Below are 19,139 nucleotides of genomic sequence, written 5' to 3' on the forward strand. Positions count from 1 at the left end.
TGCATAGGGTCGCTATGAGTCGGAAATGACTCGACGGCACATAACAACAACAACAACAGATGCCCTTATATGCTTTTGACAAGTACACTGACAAGTTTTTCAGAAATTTCTGGTTCTTTCCGCCAGACCTTAAAAACAAACAAACAAAAAAAAAAACCAAACAAACAAACAAACAAAAAAAAACCCCACCAACCAAAAAAACAACCAAAAAAACAAAGAAAAGCAGAAAACCTGAAGTGTGAACTATGGCTGGGTGAATTCCAGGGTTCATACTGCTTTCTGTGTTTCCCATTCCTGATACATGTTTGGATGCCATGACCTAAAGGGTATGTTAGAAGTGTTATGGAAACCTACTATAATTTTTTAAAAAGTCCAAATTAGTAGATTCTCCATTTGTTTTCATAGGTATCTTAAAATATTAATCTATGACTTTGAGTAGGACAGGAACAATTTTAGAAAAGCAATTCTAGGTCTTTTCTTTCTCAATTTAGCAGCACATTGCACAGTCCTTCTGTGCCTCCATTCTTAATGAATCCTTCATGATCAAGTCATAACCATTCCTTGGTGACAGGAATCTATAATGTCCATAAAGAAACTAACCTCAATAAATTGAAACTCAGTAAATAATTACAGAGCTTTTAATCATGGAGGTAAGAGCTCCTGCATAAACCTTGCTACCAAAGCCCCTAGGACCTACAATGTCCTATGATGCTTACTTGACCTTGAGAATCCCTCCTCACATCTCACTCAACCTAGTGAAGTTTAGTGGCGTTTGTATTACATAAGAGTGTGCTAAAAACTGTCCTCAATAGTTCATTAAACAAATTACATCATTTAAAAAATATTTTTAGTGAATGTCCTCCTGTCCCCCTCAGATGTCATGGGTATCCTCATTGCATACAATTAGCTGGAGAGTTGAATGAAAATCTCTCTTCCTATTCTGCAATCTCAGGTGGACCAAACAGTCAACAACTTTGTCTTCCCTTAGAACCATTCTTATTGGGAAGTAAGTAATCGATGTCAGGTTAACACGGATTCCAATACAAATGCCATTTTTAAATAATTTTAAGATGAGAAAAGCATAGGTTCTTCTAAGATGGCTAATAGAAATTTGCTAAAGATGCTGAATAATTAGTAACCCCAGCTCCTTACTCCTTCATGCAAGGCACAGAGAACATTTAGAAGTGAGCTGTGGAGCTATGTTCTCTATGAGGAAGTATGTTCGCTCAATTTATACCTCGTCCCACCACTTGCTTAATGTTGAGTGTTTCTGTGTTCCTCAAGAACAAGAAATAACTAACTGCTCTCTTAAAACTGAAGTGAAGTATAAGTATAGTAACCTACTTAAAATTAACTTCCATTTTAAAATCTTCTAGAATGGCCAATATCTCTGTTCAAACTCAGAAGCAGAAAAGACTATAAGTGAGAGTTGAACATCTATCAGAAAAATTAAAGTACTTGTTTTCTTCTTTTCTTACAAATTTCTCTGTTCATAATATTTGGTTCATTAATTCCTAATGGAGTTAACAAATGATATTTTGAGTTTGTGGGCTTTTTTATGATACATATTTTTTTTTTAAATCAGATTGTCTTTGAAATTCAAGTTCTGCTTTGGTTCTGTCTGTTACCTTTAGCTTGTTTAAGTAATATGGAAATAAATTCAATCCCTTCTTATTAATATTCCCAGGATTTATGACAGAGAGCCATAATTAAATGCATGTAGAAATTAGCAAATCAGCCTCAAAATTATTAGGTATTGGTCTTAAAAATCTGGTATTCAATGAAAAGGAAAGTAATGACATATAATCATTGGTATTATATCTCACATTAAAATATTGAGGAAGATGTTTTGCAATGATAAAATATTCATTATCCCTCTTGCTCAAAACAAATGTCTTTAGCCTCCCTACATCAAGAGGACAAAGATTCTCACCACTGGGCCAATTGATGGCATCATGATAGATGGAGATTGAAGTTGTTAACAATTACAGCTTGCTCAGTTCCCTAGTCAACACTTTTAACACCAGAAATAAGGAAATAAAAAAACTAATTGCATTGGAAAAATAGGCTGTCAGAGACCTCTCCAGAGTGCTGATAAGCAACGATGCCAGTCTAGAGACTAAGGTGTGCCTAATCCAGGCCGTGGTCTTTGCAATTACTTGTTAAGTTTCAGAGAGTTGGACAATGACTAATGTTGACAGAATTGATGTCTCCAAACTTTGGTGCTGGAGGAGAGTCTTGAACATATCATAGACTGCCAAGAAAACAAATAGGTCTGTCTTGGAGAGGGTGAAACTAAGTTTCTCCTTGGAGGCCAGGATTTTGAAGCTCTATCTCACATACTTTGGGCATGTACCTGGCTAGGAGAGATTGGTCCTTGGAGAAAGACATCATGCTTAGAAGGGTGGAGGGACAGCGTAAGAGAGGAAGGCCTTGGATGAGATGGATTGATACAGTGAATGGGGCAATAAGAGTTGGTGTGTCTAAGTTAGTGTTACTGGCTTAGGATAGGGCAGAGTTCAGAGTTGCTGTACATAGTGTTGCAGTAGGTCACATATGACTCAACAGCACGTAACAGCAACTCTTAATAAAAAGAACTCTGATAACACAATAGTAAAGCACTCATTTCTCACTAAAATGGAAGTACTGTGGACGTACCAGCTGGCTCATGGGAGAGAGATATGACAGTCAACCTCCATAAAGATTACAACCTTGAAAATGCTGCCAAACAGTTCTGTTATTCCATTCAGGGTCACTGAGTAAGAATCAAATGGATGACAATGAGTGTTGTTATTATTATTTTGTATCCTTAATGAGCTTCTGATTTCTTCTTTCAGTTTATGTGAGGTGTCCTCCACCCCCACCACGGCCTATCATCTCAGCTCAAAATTGTCATTAATGGTGAATTTCTACATTGTCCACATCTAAGTGATAGTTCGATATTTATGTTACATAATATGAAGCACATGCCTCTAATAGAGACACTTGCTTCTGCTGTCTGCAACCATTCCACTAGAGGCATCCTGGCTTGTTATCTCCTACAGGGTCCATGTGTAAGCATCCTTGGATAAAGATGTCCTCAAACAGAGGACTTAGTATCTTACAGTTTCTAGAGAAAAGAAACTGAGAGAAAGATATACGTCAAGGAAATTTAACATAATTGCAAAGACTGACAAGTCCCAAATCCATAGTTTATAGGACAAAGCTGGAGAACCCTGTGGATAAGGTTGCCAGGGAATGACTGATAAATCCGATTCTTTTTTTTAAAGTCAGACAGCAGACCAAAAACTGTTCTAGACATATGTTCCAAAATTCACAGGTCAGTGGAGAAGAGTTTAGAGAGAGTTAGGAGAGAGAGAGTTCAGAGAGAGTTAGGAAAAAGAGAGTTAAGAGAGAGAGAGATGAGAGAGAGAGTTAAGAGAAAGAGAGTTCAGAGAGAGAGAGAGAGAGAGAATGGAGAGAGATCAGGGAGTGATTGGAGAGAGAGATCAGAGAGAGATTGGGGGCTGAGAGAGAGATAGAGAAAGAGAGTTCAGAGAGAGAGAGAGAGAGAGAGAGAGAGAATGGAGAGAGATCAGGGAGTGATTGGAGAGAGAGATCAGAGAGAGATTGGGGGCTGAGAGAGAGATATCAGGGAGGGAGGGAGGGAAGGAGAGAGAAGGAGAGAGAGAGAGACAGGAGAGAGAGAATGTGAGTGTGGGTGTGGGTGTGGGTGTATGGGGGGGTGTGGTGTGCCAGCTTTGCTAGAATATTTAAATATGTTCTCAATGTCAAACCATACCATCAAGAAAAATTCCCTTTCCAAATGCTTAGTTGGACATAGTAGATCATGTCATGAAAGATGGTTGTACTGTACTGTATTTCACTATGGAACAGAAATAGAAAAAGATGACATGTAAAGTTAACCATGACACTCTACCAAACACTAGAAGTAATATCTAGCCTGCCACTATGTTAGCATTTAGTCTTCTGAAGTATGACACAACTAACGATCTTTATCATCTATGTGGTCTCTAAGACATTTTAGTCTAAGTGTAAATGAACCCAGGTATCTCTCAAGAAAAAAGTTCTTGATACTGACTTAGCTTAAGGAAGTCTAGAAAGTTGACAAGGCATCAGAACCAACAATTGTTGTATAGATAGTCAAATATATTTCACTAAGAAAGGCAATAGGAGGATCTTTGAGACTGTCTCACTCCTTAAGAACATTTAAAGAACTTCAAGACTACAAAGAAAGATTTACTATCTTCTTACATTGATTACAATGAAAATTAATCAGATTCTAATTACTTATTTTTCACTTGGAAATTTTCTCTTTGTTCTTATTCTGAGAATAGGATTATGGTGATTAATTTGATAATTATTAGGGGGATGTACAGATAGTTCCCAATTTATGATGTACTTGAGATATTATCAACTGTACTTTTTACTATTTGGGACTTTTTTTTAAATTTTATATTAGTGATGCATACTACAGTATAGTGCTCCAGCATGGAATTTTCTAATATCATCATTCTCACATCAGTTCTCATTCATTCGTTGTTGTACAACTCCCACTTTTTCAACTGCTTTTGGGTTCACCTACCTTTGGGTAGATAGAGACAAACTAAGATTGTATTTATAAAGACACTGATAATACAAGGCAGTGAGAATGAAAATTGAAAAAAAAAGTATTAGAACTTACTATGATGAGTCATTGAATGAAACTATTTTAAGTTTGGAACTTAAGTTAGTGGCATCAAAGGATGACAGCAACAATGAAACCAACATTCTCAACTAATTAATGAGAACAACTAAAGAGATTGTTATTTTCTAGCCTTGAGAAGTGTCTATAGAGAATTTCCTTTCTAATAAAGGAAATTTCTATTGTGAAATTATTTTTAATTTTTTTCTTATTAATCTTTTGTATAAATGGTGAATCTTCTTTTCTGTTCCCAACTTTTGCATGCCAGTCACCCATTATTATCAGTGCTTCTTGATTGCATGTTTGATTGCTCTCCTACTGTAAAAGTTGGTAAAAATCTTCTATTTCCTCTTACTTGGCTTTGGTTGTTGGTGCATATCTCTGAATGAGAGTGGTATTCACTGTCCTTCCTTGTATGCAAATGGATATTATCCTGTCACTCACAATATTGTACTTCAAGATGGATCTAGCAATGGCTTTCTTAACTATGAAAGCAACTCCATTTTTCCTCACCTTTTCATCTCCAGAATAATACATCATATGATCATCCGACTCAAAATGCCCCATGCCAGGATGGATGCTGAAGAAATTGAGATTGAGATTGTTCACGGCGTTAGTTTGCTTGGCTCCACAGTCAACTCTTTTGGCACCAGTAGCCAGGAAATTAAAAGCGTGTTGCTATGGAAAAGTCTTCTGTTAGGGACCTCTCCAAAGTGCTGAAGAGCAATGGTGTCTTTGCTAACAGAATCACTACTTTCCACTGCTTGATATAAGTGTTTTTCAAATGATTTTGTACACTTGACGTGTTTAATTATTTCATATTAGAAGGCAAGTGCAATTCTTATTACACCATCTTGAGAGAAAGCAGAAGTGTTGTTACCAATGAAAGGGCTAAATTATGGACTAATTCACCTGGTAGTGGCTCTCAAACTGCTGCATAGAAAAATGTGAAATATGACTTGCCTAAAGTCATCATGAAAATGGTTTTCAAGTTGCAATACAAGTCATTTTTAAAAGGATTAGTGATAACTTTTGTTATAGCAGACTTTCTGTGGCAGTAACATGTTAATAAATGTTTCTGTAGGAAAGCCACTTGTCCCATGGAGCTCATTGAATGTGGAAACATTTATGTCTCATTCACAGGTTATCAGCGAGTTTGAAGCCTCCCCTGACTCATTTTCCTACCGAATCCCTAACCTGAGTCGGAATCGCCAGTACAGTGTCTGGGTGGTGGCTGTGACATCAGCTGGAAGAGGCAATAGCAGTGAAATCATCACAGTGGAACCATTAGCTAAAGGTGCGCCGCAGTAGTTGGGACCTGTCTCTCACCGTGTTTGACTGTTTTTTATTTAACATCAAATGTTTACCACATCCCAGCCCCCAAATCAAGCTGCTCTTTAAAAGGACTGTGTTTTTGTGCAGATCAGAAAAGGACTCCCTGTAACCAAAGATAACACTAAGGAAGAGTGGCTATGCATCTGAAGGTGTCGTTGCAAAAATCAGATAAACAAAATCCCACTTTTTCTCTTTTTGGGGGGAGAGGGTTTGAGTACTTTTTATTTAGTATATGACATCACCTACACAATTCCAGCTCCCCAACAATCCCAGCATGGTGCCTTTCCCAAGAACTGGGAACTGGCTCCACTTGACAACATGCTCAAAGTATGGCATTTCACCGTCCTTCCTCTGAAGAATACCCCTGGTTGCACTTTTTTTTTAAATTGAGATTTTAATGAAAGTTTATAGAGACTTAGGATTTCCATTCATTCGTTGTTGTACAACTCCCACTTTTTCAACTGCTTTTGGGTTCACCTACCTTTGGGTAGATAGATGATCACCACTGCATAGCAGTTTGTTTTCCCAAGAAATTTTACTTTCCTCAAGGTCATACATTATGTATCATGTTAAAAAGAAATGATATTGTTTGATCTATAGAATTTGGAATAGTTGAATATTATTTTGCTCAAATACTATAAACAGAGACCTTAAGTAGCTATGGAAGGCACCAAAGAACTGAAAGTTCCTAAAAGTGAATATACAGCCTTCACATTTAGATGTTAGAATGTTTTTAATAGGCATGTTTTCACTGTAGTTGTTGTTGTGTACTGTTGAGTTGGAACCAACCCATAGCTGACCCTACAGTGGGTTTTTAAAGGTGGTTAATCACAGGGGAGAGGATTGCCCATCTTCTGTGGGATCATCTTATTCTATTATAATAATTGCTTCCATGTAGTGCTTCTGACATATGTAGTCTTTGGTAGTAAATTTTTTTTTTTTTGTATCACAATTCCAAACCAAGAGATGCCTCTGATGTTGGAGGGTACAGTGTTGACAATCTGTTACTAATAAGCCTCCAGGTGTCTGAAATAGCAAACAAGTATTCCAAAATGTCAAATTTACTTTTAGCAATTCTTAACAGAAATACTTTATAATGTACTGGCTAAGGAATTTGCAACATAAAATAATGAGCAGTTAACGAGTCAAAGCAGTCACTCTGCATGATTAAACTAACATTTGCCAGTACAGATTGAAGAAGAAGTTGGATCAAGGTAAGTTTTGGATATAGAACTGAAAGAATTTGGTGGTTGGTGGATTATGGAGAAAGATGGAGAGAAAGATAGCAAGAATGTGGAAAGCAGGCCTCCACATTTTTCTTCTGAGGACAAGGCTTTGAGTCACTTACTTTGTTGTTGTTGTTAGATGCTGTCGAGTCAAGTACCACTCATAGCAACCCTATAAACAAAAGAGGTGAACTCTGTTTTATCCTGCACCATCCTCACACTTCCTGGAATACAAGAACCCATTGCACTGTGTCAGTGGACCTGTTTGAGGGTCTTCCTCTTCTTCACTGATCTCCACCCTTCCCAACATCATGTCCCTTTCCAAGGAATAGCACCTTCTAGCAACATGCCCAAAGTATGTGAGTCAAAGCCTCATCATTCTTTGGCCACACTGAATCTGATAATCATATGGTATCAGGGAATGAAAAACGAAGAAAAATGATGTAGCATTCATAGTCTTATTTAAGTCAATTATAAGTTCTATCCTGAAATGCAATGTTGTGAGTGATAAAATAATGTCCATATGCATACAGGGAAGGCCCACTCACATGACTGTTATTCAAATATATGCTCCTACCTCTAGGGCTAAAGAAGAAGAAATTGAAAATTTTTACCAAATCTTACAGTCTGAAAATTGACCAAACATGCAATCAATATATGTTAATGATAATTGGGGACTGGAATGCAAAAGTAGGAAGCCATGAACTTGGAAAATAAGGGCTTGGTGATAGAAATGAGGCTGGAAATAGAATGATTGAATTTTGTATTTACATTAATTTATTCATTGCAAATATCTTTTTTTAAAGACACAAATGATGACACATGCATGTCACTTGATGGGCTGAATAGGAATCAGATTGACTATATTTGTGGAAGAAATCATTGGAAAAGCTCAATATGACTGTCAAAACTAGGCCAAAGCTGGACTGTGGGTCAGATCATTAATTACTCATAAGCAAGTTCAAATTGAGGTTGAAGAAAACTAAAATAAGTCCACAGGAACCAATATATGATCTTGAGTAAATCTCATCTGAATTTCATGAATTCGTTAAGAATAGTTTTGAGGCACTGAACACCTATGATCAATGATCAGATGAGTTGAGGGATGATATCAATGATATCATCCATGAAGAAAGCAAAAAGGTCATTACAGAAACAGGGGGGAAGAAAAAAAATCGAAATGGATGTCAGAAGAGACTCTAAAGATTGCATTGGAGTGTTGAGAAGCCAAAACAAAAGGAAAATATGTCAAAGTGAAAGGGCTGAACAGATTTTTGTACTCAGGAGTACAAAGCAAAGGATTATAATGGAATATGCGAAGAGCTGGAATTGGAGAATACAAAGGGAAGGAACTCACTCTGCATTTCTCAAGCCAAAAGAGCAGAAGACAAATTAATTGCTTTGTGTCACAAAAAGATGTTTTGGGCAATATTCATTGAATGATCCAGAAAGCATCAAAAGAAGGAGGGAATACACAGTCACTGTACCAGAAAGAAGAGAATGAGCAATTTCAGGAAGTATGATATGAACAGAAGCCAATGGCAATGAAAGAGGAAGTAAAAGCTGCATTGAAGGCACGGGCAAAATATAAGGGCCCAGGGACATATGGGATACCAATTAAATTGTTTCAATTAACAGATGCAGCCTTGGATGCACTCACCAGCTATGCCAGGAAATTTGGAGGATGGCTATCAAGCTGACGGAGTAGAAGATCCAACTGAATGTTGAAACTACTGAGCAATATCATTGATACCATATGCAAACAAAATACTGCTGAAGATCATTCAAAAATGGGTAGAAAAGTACATAGATAGAGAACTGCCAGAGTTCAAGCAGGATTTAGAAGAGGCCGTGGCACCAGGAATATCACTGCTGATTGTTCCTGGCTGAAAGTAAGGAATACCAGAAGAATGCCTCTTTGTGCTATATTGCCTATGCAAAGGCATTTTACTGTGTGGATACTAACAAGTTGTGGCTAACGTTAAGAAGACTTTGATTAGCAGTGAAGTATTTAACCACCTCACCACTAGTGCTCCTTTATACGTGGACCCAAACTAAATCCACTGCTGTCGAGTCAGTTCTGACTCATAGTGACCCTCCAGCTGATTTCCAAGTCTGTGAATTTTTACATGAGACTACCCATCTTTCTCCTTCAGAGTGGCTTGTGGGTTCAGTTGAACTGCTGACTTTAAGTGGGCAGGCTGATTTGTCAAGAACCATGTCAGAAGTATTCCTTTCACCCATGTATGGTGGTCTCTGAACACACTGTTGCATAGATTTCTCTAGAAATTCTCAGCTGTTCATGTTTAAATAAAATTCACTCAGAGAGAGTAAGAATTGTTCAAGATGGGCTTTCTGGATAGGAGCTGGGCTACAAGATACATCAGGAATGTAGACGTCATTCAGTCAAGCAGGCATGCCCAGAAATTGGTTGATCATCTATTTAGGTAGAAAAGCACAACCTCAATGCCCAAAGGCAGAACATTTTTTTGCAGGTTATTTTCTGCCATTTGGAGACTAAGGAAACTGGCAACAGTGCAAATCATTTGAGAAGTAGCAAGTTTCAAAAGCCAGACTTGGCTCCCAGAAGGAATGACCGAAGAGAAGCATGGATGCCATCTGAGGGAAGCTCTATCCGGGACGATGTAGTCAGCACAGAGTATGGCCCAGAGAACAGGCATGAGAATAGATGTCCCTGTGGCAGGGAAGCTACACAGTTCGTCATCACAGATACCTGAATGTACCAGTGATCCAGTAAACCAAGAGGGCCAAAAGGAGTATGGGGGTATGCATTTTTAACAGAAAATTCAAGGTGATCCTCTTGCCTGTTCCAGTTTGAGATCTATACAGTCCTGTTGTTTTGTCTTAGAATATTTAGCTAGGGCCCTTTACATTTCAATTAAATACTTAAATACTGGTCTTAAAGATAGAAGTAGTTTCAGTCAGGCTGTCAAATTGCTAGTTGGGAATCTCAAAGGCCTCAGGATTCACTTAAGAGATTATAATCAGCACTTTAAAGAACTAAAGTGGAATGGATTCAAACAAAGCAGAATAAACCAAAAATGTAGAATATGTACATGTTTTCACTTACCACCTTTAATCCCACTATATATGCATGGCTACTGGTTTTCAGTGTAAAATGCACTTCTTAAAATCGGCTTTTGATAAGAGTTTGAATGCTCCTGTCTATAGATGAATTTCCTTAATAACTCCCATTTTGCTGTTGAGAACATGATCTATCACATAAAAGAACAGTCTGAAAAACTTGAAAAGAAAATGCCGACAGCTGCCGATGTCAGAAATCTGACACTGCCTGAACCAGAATCTCTTTTGTTATCATGATAGAAAATCAGAAATACAGATGGCAGATAAAATGATCATGTCATCAGAATAGAGCACTTCGTGATAAAAGGATGCACAATACAGGAGCCATCTCTGACGAACCTGCACACAGGCAGGCTCTGAAGAGCCTCAGTTTTTACCTCAATCAGGAGAAGCCACTGCAAATCATGGCTCTATAGTGCTGTCTTGACTGCAAGTCTAGCCTCTGGGGCTTCTGGTAACTCTTCTTCCTCTGTGCTGCTGCCCCCCAGGCTCAAAACAACAAAAAGATGAGTGGCTTGAAAGATGTCAGTGACCAAAGTTCACACTGAGAACCAGGCTGACTTTGTAATGAAGAAACTCTGGAAATGTCATTTCCTGGCATTTCAAACATTTTTTGGGGACTTAACTTATCATTCTCTTTGCTTATCCAAACCTGTAAGCCTACAGTGGGTACAGGAGGCAACCCTGGTCCCACCTTTATGGGTCCAGCATAAAATTGGTACCTCTTTTCAACTATACTTTGTCTACACATTAGGCCAGCCTGTGGTCTTGAAGGATGGGGACTTATGGACCCAATTCTCATGAAAGTATGTGGAACCCACCAAAGCAAAGTCAAATGCACTGCTACTGAGTCATTTCTGCTCATAGTGACCCTATAGGAGAGAGTAAAATAGCCTCCATAGAGTTTATAAGACTGAAAATTCTTAGAGAAACAGAGTGCCACATCTTTTTCCAGTGGAGCAGCATTGAGTTTGAAACTCCAGTTGTTTGGGTAAGAGCTGAGCCCTTTAGCCACTAATCCACCAGAGGGCCTGAAGCCCACTGATGAAAATAAAGGGAGAAACCTACCTCTGACTCCTGATCACGCTTCAGAAATTAGAGTCCTAGAAATGAGGGTGCTGTGGCAGGATATCAAGAATATCATCCAGGAAGAATACAAAATGTCATTACAAAGACAGAAGAAAGGGGAAAAGACCAAGATGGATGTCAGAAGAAACTGAATATTTCATTAGCAGGCTGAGAAGCCAAAGAAAAAGGGGAGGAAATTAAGATATTAAGGAGTTGAACAGAAGATTCCATAGAGCAGTGCAGGAAGACAAAGCAAAATATTACAATGAAATACGCAGGGAATTGGGGTCAGAAAATCAAAAGGGCTGAAATCACTCAGCATTTCTAAAGCTGAAGGAACTGAAAAACATTCAGACCTAGAATTGCAATACTTAAGGATGCTTTGGACAGGAGAGTGAATGATCCAGGAAGCATTAAGGAAAGATAGAGTATACAGAATTATTGTACCAAAAGGAATTGATGGACACAGAAGAATTTCATAAAACAATGTATGAACCAGAGCCTGTGGTAATGAAGGAAGAAGTTCTAGCTGCTCTGAAAGAATTGGCAAAAACAAAGCCCCAGGAATTGATGGTATTATCAATTGACATATTTCAATGAACAGACCCTGCCCTGAATATTCTAACCAAGTTGTGCCGCGCAATCTGGAAGACAATCACCTGGCCAACTGACTGGAAGAGATCCATATTTGTTTCCATTCCCAAGAAGGTGATCTGAGAGAGTGCAGAAATAATCTAACAGTATCATTGATATCACATGCAAGCAAGATTCTGCTAAAGATTATCCAAAAATGACTAGACCAGCACATCAACAGAGAACTGCGAGAAGTCCAGTCTGGGTTTAGAAGAGGCCGTGGCACTAGGGATATTAGAGCTAATGTCGATCTTGGCTGAAAGCACAAAGTACCAGAGGAATGTCTGTGTTTCATTGACTATGCAAAGGCACTTGACTGTGTGGATCATACCAAACTGTAGCTGACTCTGAGAAGAATGGGAATCCCAAAACACTTGACTGTGCATATGCAAAACCTATACTGGAACCAGGAGACAGTTGTCAGACAGAGCAAGGAAACACTGCATGGTTCAAAACTCGGAACAGTGTGTGCCAACAATGGGTCCTATCTCCGTATCTTTTCAATCTATATGTGGAACAGATTATCCTGGATGCTGGGCTCCATGAGGAGAAATGTAGCCTCAGGATTAGAGGTAGACTCATCAACAACAGCATCTGTGTTATGCCGATGACACAACCCTGCTTCCTGAAAATGAGGAGGACCTGAAGCACTTGCTGTAGAAGGTCAAGGACTGTAGCCTTCAATATGGATTGAAGCTCAACATTAAGAAAACAAATATTCTCACCACTGAGCCTATTGACAACATCATGATAGATGGTGAGGAGACTGAAATTGTTAACAGATTTAGTTTGCTTGGCTGTACAATCAACACTCTTGGTATCAGGAGCCAGGAAATTAAAAGATGAATTGCATTGGGAAAGTCTGCTGTCAGTGACCTCTCCAAGGTACTGAAGAGCAATGATGTCAATCTGGAGACTAAGGTGTGTCTGATACATACCATGGTCTTTGTAATTACTTGCTATTGATCAGAAATCTGGACAGTGACTAGGGATGATAGAAGGAGAATTGATGCCTTTGAGCTGTGGTTCTGGAGAAGAGTTTTTGAGTATACCATGGACTGCTAGGAGAACAGACAATTTCATCTTGGAGAGGGTGAAGCCAGGCTGCTCCTCAGAGGCAAAGATTCTGAAGCTTTGTCTGACATACTTAGTACATGTTGCACAGTCCTTGGAGAGGGACGTCATGCTTGGGAGGTTGGAGAAATAGCTCAGAAGAGGAAGACCCTCCATGAGGTGAATTGATTCAGTGACTACGGTAATGGTGATATGTGTGCAGGAGACAATAAGTTTGGCATGGGATAGAACAGGGTTTAGGGCTGTTGTACATAGGGTTATTATGAGTCGCAGGCTACTTGATGGCACATAACAACAACAGGAAGACACCCAAAGAAATGGACTGAATCAGTGACTTCAGTAAAGGAATCTATGTGCTACAGATAAGAAGGAAGATAAGGATGACATAGGATAGGGCAGGGTTCAGGCCTGTTCATAGGGTTTTTATGAATCAGTATGCTAGATGCAATTAGACAGCATCTAACAACAATAATAACAACAAAAGACAAGGATGAAGTGCTAGCAACCAGTTACAGCGTGGCCCGTTGAGGGTGTTGTCCAGGTAGCAGGCCCCTAACCATGCAGGTCCGCCTGAGGCTTTTTCTTGTCTACACCACCTATTTTGTGACTGATCTATTTACAGACACACCTAGAAATCCTCCTACTTGGGCGTCAGGGCCATTGTCCCAAGCAAAGTGTTATTAAAGAAAAACTTCTCAACAATGTGCATCTTCCTTCATGGCTGTGCTGAAGGTTAAGTTGATATAATAAAGGCAGGAAAGTGCCACAAAATTGATACATTCTAGTTTTTCCAGCTTTACTTCCTCTTGCCTTTGGGGGCTTTATGCTTTGTGGTCTCTATTCTCTCAGATATTAAAAGTATATTTTAATGTGTAGTTTTGGTGTTGAGATAAATTGCTTAATAAAATGTTTTGGAGAATAATTGGACTCATAGAAAACACAGCTTGTAGCTGCTCAGCTTATGAAGCCTCCAAATACTTAATTTAGATTTCTTATGTTTACTCAATAGGAAAAAAAATTGACAATAAGGCAGCTATTCTTTTGTATGTTCTTGCAATAAAAAATCCCTTCTATGTTTACTATCCGAGAACAATGCTAAGGGGTGAATCATTAACGGACATTCGTCCAGTCCTTTCTTTGTGTTTTGCTCTATTTGGAAGGGCCATGTTGGCCTCTGTTGTGGACAGGCCAGTGGAGGAATTGAGCTTCCACTTTGCTTGGTGTTCCAGCTCCTGCTCGAATCCTGACCTTCAGTGGGACAGTGACAACTCCATGGATGAAAGACATTGTCTTACCTTGTAAAGCTGTTGGAGACCCTTCTCCAGCAGTGAAGTGGATGAAGGACAGGTAACCAGTAACCCAATGTACACCTTTAGTTAAACCCTAAGAAATTATGGGGTGCCTCCTTGTGTTGGGCCTGATGGTCTTTTGATGTGAATTTATTAGTGATAGTGAATACTCCAGGAAATCTACCAACCCTTAGAGGGTCAAGAGAGGTGAGAAGAAGGCATCCTCCACTTTAACACCTAAAGGATATGACTTACGAAGTCAGTCCTCTCTGAATTCAGAGCCTGTAAATTCACAACGGGACATTTTCAAGAAAAAGATCCTAATCAATCCAATAATCTTTGGAAGTTTGCTGTATCTTATCCTGTTATTTGTCTGTGTAACTGAGATGAATGTGCCCAAGTTTATGGGAAGACTTAGCTCTTCTTCAAGATAATATACCAACCATCCATCACTCATACTCTCTCAGAAATTATCTTACAGAAATAGAATGCATTAGTACTTTTCAAATATAAAATCTGATTTTCAGTATTCAAAATTAATTGTTAAAATAATAGCATCCAACATCAAAAGTGGGTAACGATATAACTTTTTAAAGTGATTTATTTCATTCAGAGGAAGAAACTAGGATATACATTAGAATACAAAGCCTGATTTAGAACGATGAATTACTGTAGGATCAGTTCTGATGCATGTAGACCCTTTGAGTGTCAGTGGAACTGGGCTCCTCAGGGTTTTCAGTGGCTGATTTTTTTAGTAGATCACCAGGCCTTGCTTTCGAGGCACTTTCGAGTAGACTCAAATCATCAGCCTTTTAGTTAGCAGCCCAGGGTGTTAACCAACTGCATCACTTAGGAACTCCTTATCTACATAGATAGATAAAAGTAAGATTATATTTATGTGTGTGTGTTGTGTATAAAACACCCTCAAACTCATTGCCTTCAAGCTTAAACCAATTCATAGCTATCCCTTCCTACAGTGGATTTTTAGAGGCTGTAAATCGCACAGCAGTAAATTTAAGTCTTTTACACACACACACACACACACACACACACACACACACATGCACGTGCACATAAATGAGAATTAAGAGTCACTTGATCAGTACAGAAATCTTACATCATTCAAAAGAGCAACTATTTTCAAACAAAAGCACTTGAAAGGCTTAACCTAGTTTAGTAGTAGGTGTAGACCAGCCATCATTTTTCTCATCGCATCTGAAGTCACTTCATTCAAAACAAGTATGCCATCTCTCAAGGTCAAGTTCAGCCTGTGGTTGCAGGCTGCTGGGCAGTCCATTACCATGGCACTTGGGTATGAGGGTGGAGATCTCTTTTTGCTAGGATCAAGTCATCATTCTTGGTATTCCATTTCATTTTTTATGTCAAAGTAATTAGCAACTTAACTTTAAGTGAATCTCCAAGAGATCCCAAATGATAGTTACCTTTATGTGCAGAAGACCGATTTGGTCAAACTGGTGCTTCTGCCCACAGAAGGAAATCCCAGAATTGCCAAGCAGAGAAAGTGTCTGATGCCTATCAGTGGAGGAGGGAGAAGCCCATTTGGAGACACAGCTGTCGTTGGCATGGGTGAGAAACCCACTGACTCGAACCAGAACCCAGGCCCTTGGCACAGGCCTACCCTTCAGCACACCATTTTTTTTTATAAAGAGCAAAACTCAGTTACTTGATTCTCTCCATCATATAATTATACTGTAGTTCTTACATGATTTAAGAATTATTAAGCTTCCAAATGGATTATTTGCTTCCAAGAGAGTCTGTATGCTTTTCGCCACCTTCAGCTATTTGGGGTTGTAATTTCTTTAATCTGTGCATTTTTTTTCCTGTGAGGTAGTAACGGGACACCCAGTCTAGTAACGATTGATGGGCGAAGGAGCATCTTCAGCAACGGGAGCTTCATCATCCGCACAGTGAAGGCCGAAGACTCTGGCTATTACAGCTGTGTCGCCAACAACAACTGGGGATCCGATGAGATCATTTTAAATTTACAAGTACAAGGTATGGGAGTTTGAGACATTTTTTAATGATTTCTTTTGCATGTTTGTAAACATACCTTTATGCAAAGACTCAAATCAAGCACATTTAAAAATCAACCTCAAGAGCTAATTGCTATTTTCATATTACCAAAAAAAGTGTGTCAGTTTTGGAAAATATAATTTAACAAATCAAAGAAAATGAAATATATTTTCATAATTCCAGAGCTAGAGCATGTTTATGCTTTAATATGTATATAGTCCCTTTTCTCTTTATATATGCATCTCTGAAAAAGTCTTCATTAAGAGGTTATTAAAATTTCCACTGACTGCACTATTTATACGTCTATAAGGATAACTCACAAAGCACAAACAAAATTTGAATATAATGGGTCTTAATTGTACGCTTATGTCTGCTAATAAATTTTTCTGCTAAATTTTTATATGTACTGTATGCAAAAATGAACCTAACAGAAGCTCTAAATATATTACTAAAATAGCTGAGTGTATTGAATACAGGAAATTTAAATTTATTTCTTGATATTGTCTACACAGAAAGTAGACAATTCTCAAAGCTCTTTGTATTAGCATTGTGAATAAAATTCCTAGATGACTACTGATCTGGTTTATGTTGGATTTATTATTGGTAGAGAAATGAAAGTATATATTGCTTGAATTTAAGTGTTATCAGGCTTGTAAAGTTCAGGCAGCAGAAACCAAAACCAGCATTGTCCGTAGTAGTGGTAAGCAAGGAAGGAGTGAGGGAAGAGGGGGAAGAATACATTAAAACAAACAAACAAACCCAGAACAAACTTGCAAAAATTGAGCTGGAATTTCAAGTTAATTGATGTCCTTGAGCATTTCTATTTTAGAAAAGAGACACTCTTCAGTGACTCTAAAGAGTTAGGTCTGCTGCTCAGGCCTTGACTCAAAGTATCAAACTACTTCTCTCAGAGGAAGAGAAGACATTTTATGTGAAATTTTCTATGCAAATTGGGTAATCGGATTCTGAATTTCACTATTTCCTTTGGTGTTTCTGGCCTCAGAGCCAGTTTGAAATAATATGCAGACTTATTAGCTAGAAGTATGTGATCTTTAAGCCTTACATAGGCTTTTAAATCCATGTGCTGCAGCTCAGAGGCATACACTTTTGGCCTCAGGGCTGAGCGGGGTGTGTGTGTGTGTGTGTGTGTGTGTGTGTGTGTGTGTGTGTGTGTGTGTGTGTGTGTGTGTGTGTACAAGACACATGTTGTGTGCTTGAAACACATAGAGCCAAGTGCACTGATGTGAATACACTGCCGCACAGAGTTTCCAATGCTACAAATCTTTACTAAAGTGCATTGCTACACCTGTCTCCCACAGAGCAGGCAGTGAGCTTGATATTTCAGTTAGCAGCCCAGTGCTTTAACCACTGTGTCCTAAGGGCTTCTGCTGAACACTCAGAAATGTGCTGGTTTGAGTCTGTCCAGAGGTGCCTTGGGAGGAATCCCTGGAAATCTCTTGGTGAAAACTCAGCCTTTCAGGCTGGGTTTTTTAAAAGTCAGGAAGCACATTTCTACTCTGGTTCACATAGTGTTATCCTAAGACTTGGTTGACTCATAAGAAACTGGTTTGACTTATTAAAAATGAAAAAAATCCACCCCAACTAAAAATTCATTGGCATCTGACTTCCAACTCGTGATGACCTTCTGTGTTTCAGAGGACTGCTTCACAGGGTGCCCTGGGCTGTGCTGTGTGGGAACACGTCACCAGGCCTTTCTTCAAGGGCAGTGACAAGGGGGTTCACGCTGCCTTCCTTTCAGTTAGCAGTGGAGTGAGTCACAAGTAGGGACCCTCAGTGTCTCCTCCCCCTGCTCCTTTCCATTCCTGAGGATCACAGAACAGCTGGCTGCTTGTCATTGATCTTCCTCACTTGAGTCATGGCAGAAATCCAGAGTAAAATGATGCATGCCACCTTATTAGGTTTAGGAAAGATTTCAATTAACAATGAACAATTCAGGAATTTAAAAAAAAATTGTGAGGAAATGAGTGAGCTATAAATCAAAGTAGAAATGGGGCTGAGTTTTTGTGAGAGCCAACTGTCTTAAATAATAGATTCACTCTGCTCTATCTCTTTAGCCCAGGATATCAACTAACTAGACACTTTGACAGAAGTGAATTGCATATTTTGGCAACCTAAAACATTTATTTAATAAATGGCTGTTAAAAATGATTTGGTAAAAATGACTGTTAAGAAAGCTTAAAGATGTGGAAAAACTAATTCTTATTCTTTTTTTAAAACACTGTTTCCTATCTAGTTCCACCAGATCAACCTCGGCTTACAGTATCCAAAACCACGTCTTCCTCCATTACCCTTTCTTGGCTCCCTGGAGACAATGGGGGCAGTTCGATCAGAGGTAATAAGATAGAGGTTATTCACAATAGTTACTATCATTACTTACAGGCTGAGTAACAAATCTTTACCAAATAATGACTATTTATTTGTTTATCCATTCTCTCAAATTACATTACATACTAAGTTTTGCATTACCCCAATAAGAAACCACATTTCTACTTTTACGGTATTGGTAGATGCTTAAATCATGCATCCAAGAAATTCCATTCACAAAATTATTTTACAGCCTTCACTTTATGTTAAACATTAACAAATGCACAAATGAAAAAAAAAAAAATAGAGGTAATTTCTCCCCTAAGATTTTGAAGGATGTTTCTTCTCCACTTTGTCAACACTATG

General features: G+C 38.6%; 1 protein-coding gene across 1 annotated transcript in view; it reads left to right on the forward strand.

Annotated features, from left to right (window-relative positions):
* The window catches only part of DSCAM (Down syndrome cell adhesion molecule), an 845,501-nt gene that overhangs the window by 742,667 nt on the left and 83,695 nt on the right, over nucleotides 1-19,139 (forward strand). The window contains exons 21-24 of the mRNA XM_006886768.1: nucleotides 5,828-5,981; nucleotides 14,355-14,472; nucleotides 16,267-16,430; nucleotides 18,703-18,801. Coding sequence (XP_006886830.1) covers nucleotides 5,828-5,981; nucleotides 14,355-14,472; nucleotides 16,267-16,430; nucleotides 18,703-18,801 — 535 coding nt within the window. The remainder of the gene's footprint in view (nucleotides 1-5,827; nucleotides 5,982-14,354; nucleotides 14,473-16,266; nucleotides 16,431-18,702; nucleotides 18,802-19,139) is intronic.

The sequence above is a fragment of the Elephantulus edwardii genome, unplaced genomic scaffold (assembly GCF_000299155.1).
Source record: "Elephantulus edwardii isolate Elephantulus edwardi_28Jun2011 unplaced genomic scaffold, EleEdw1.0 scaffold00051, whole genome shotgun sequence".
NCBI classification, from domain to species: Eukaryota; Metazoa; Chordata; class Mammalia; order Macroscelidea; family Macroscelididae; genus Elephantulus; species Elephantulus edwardii.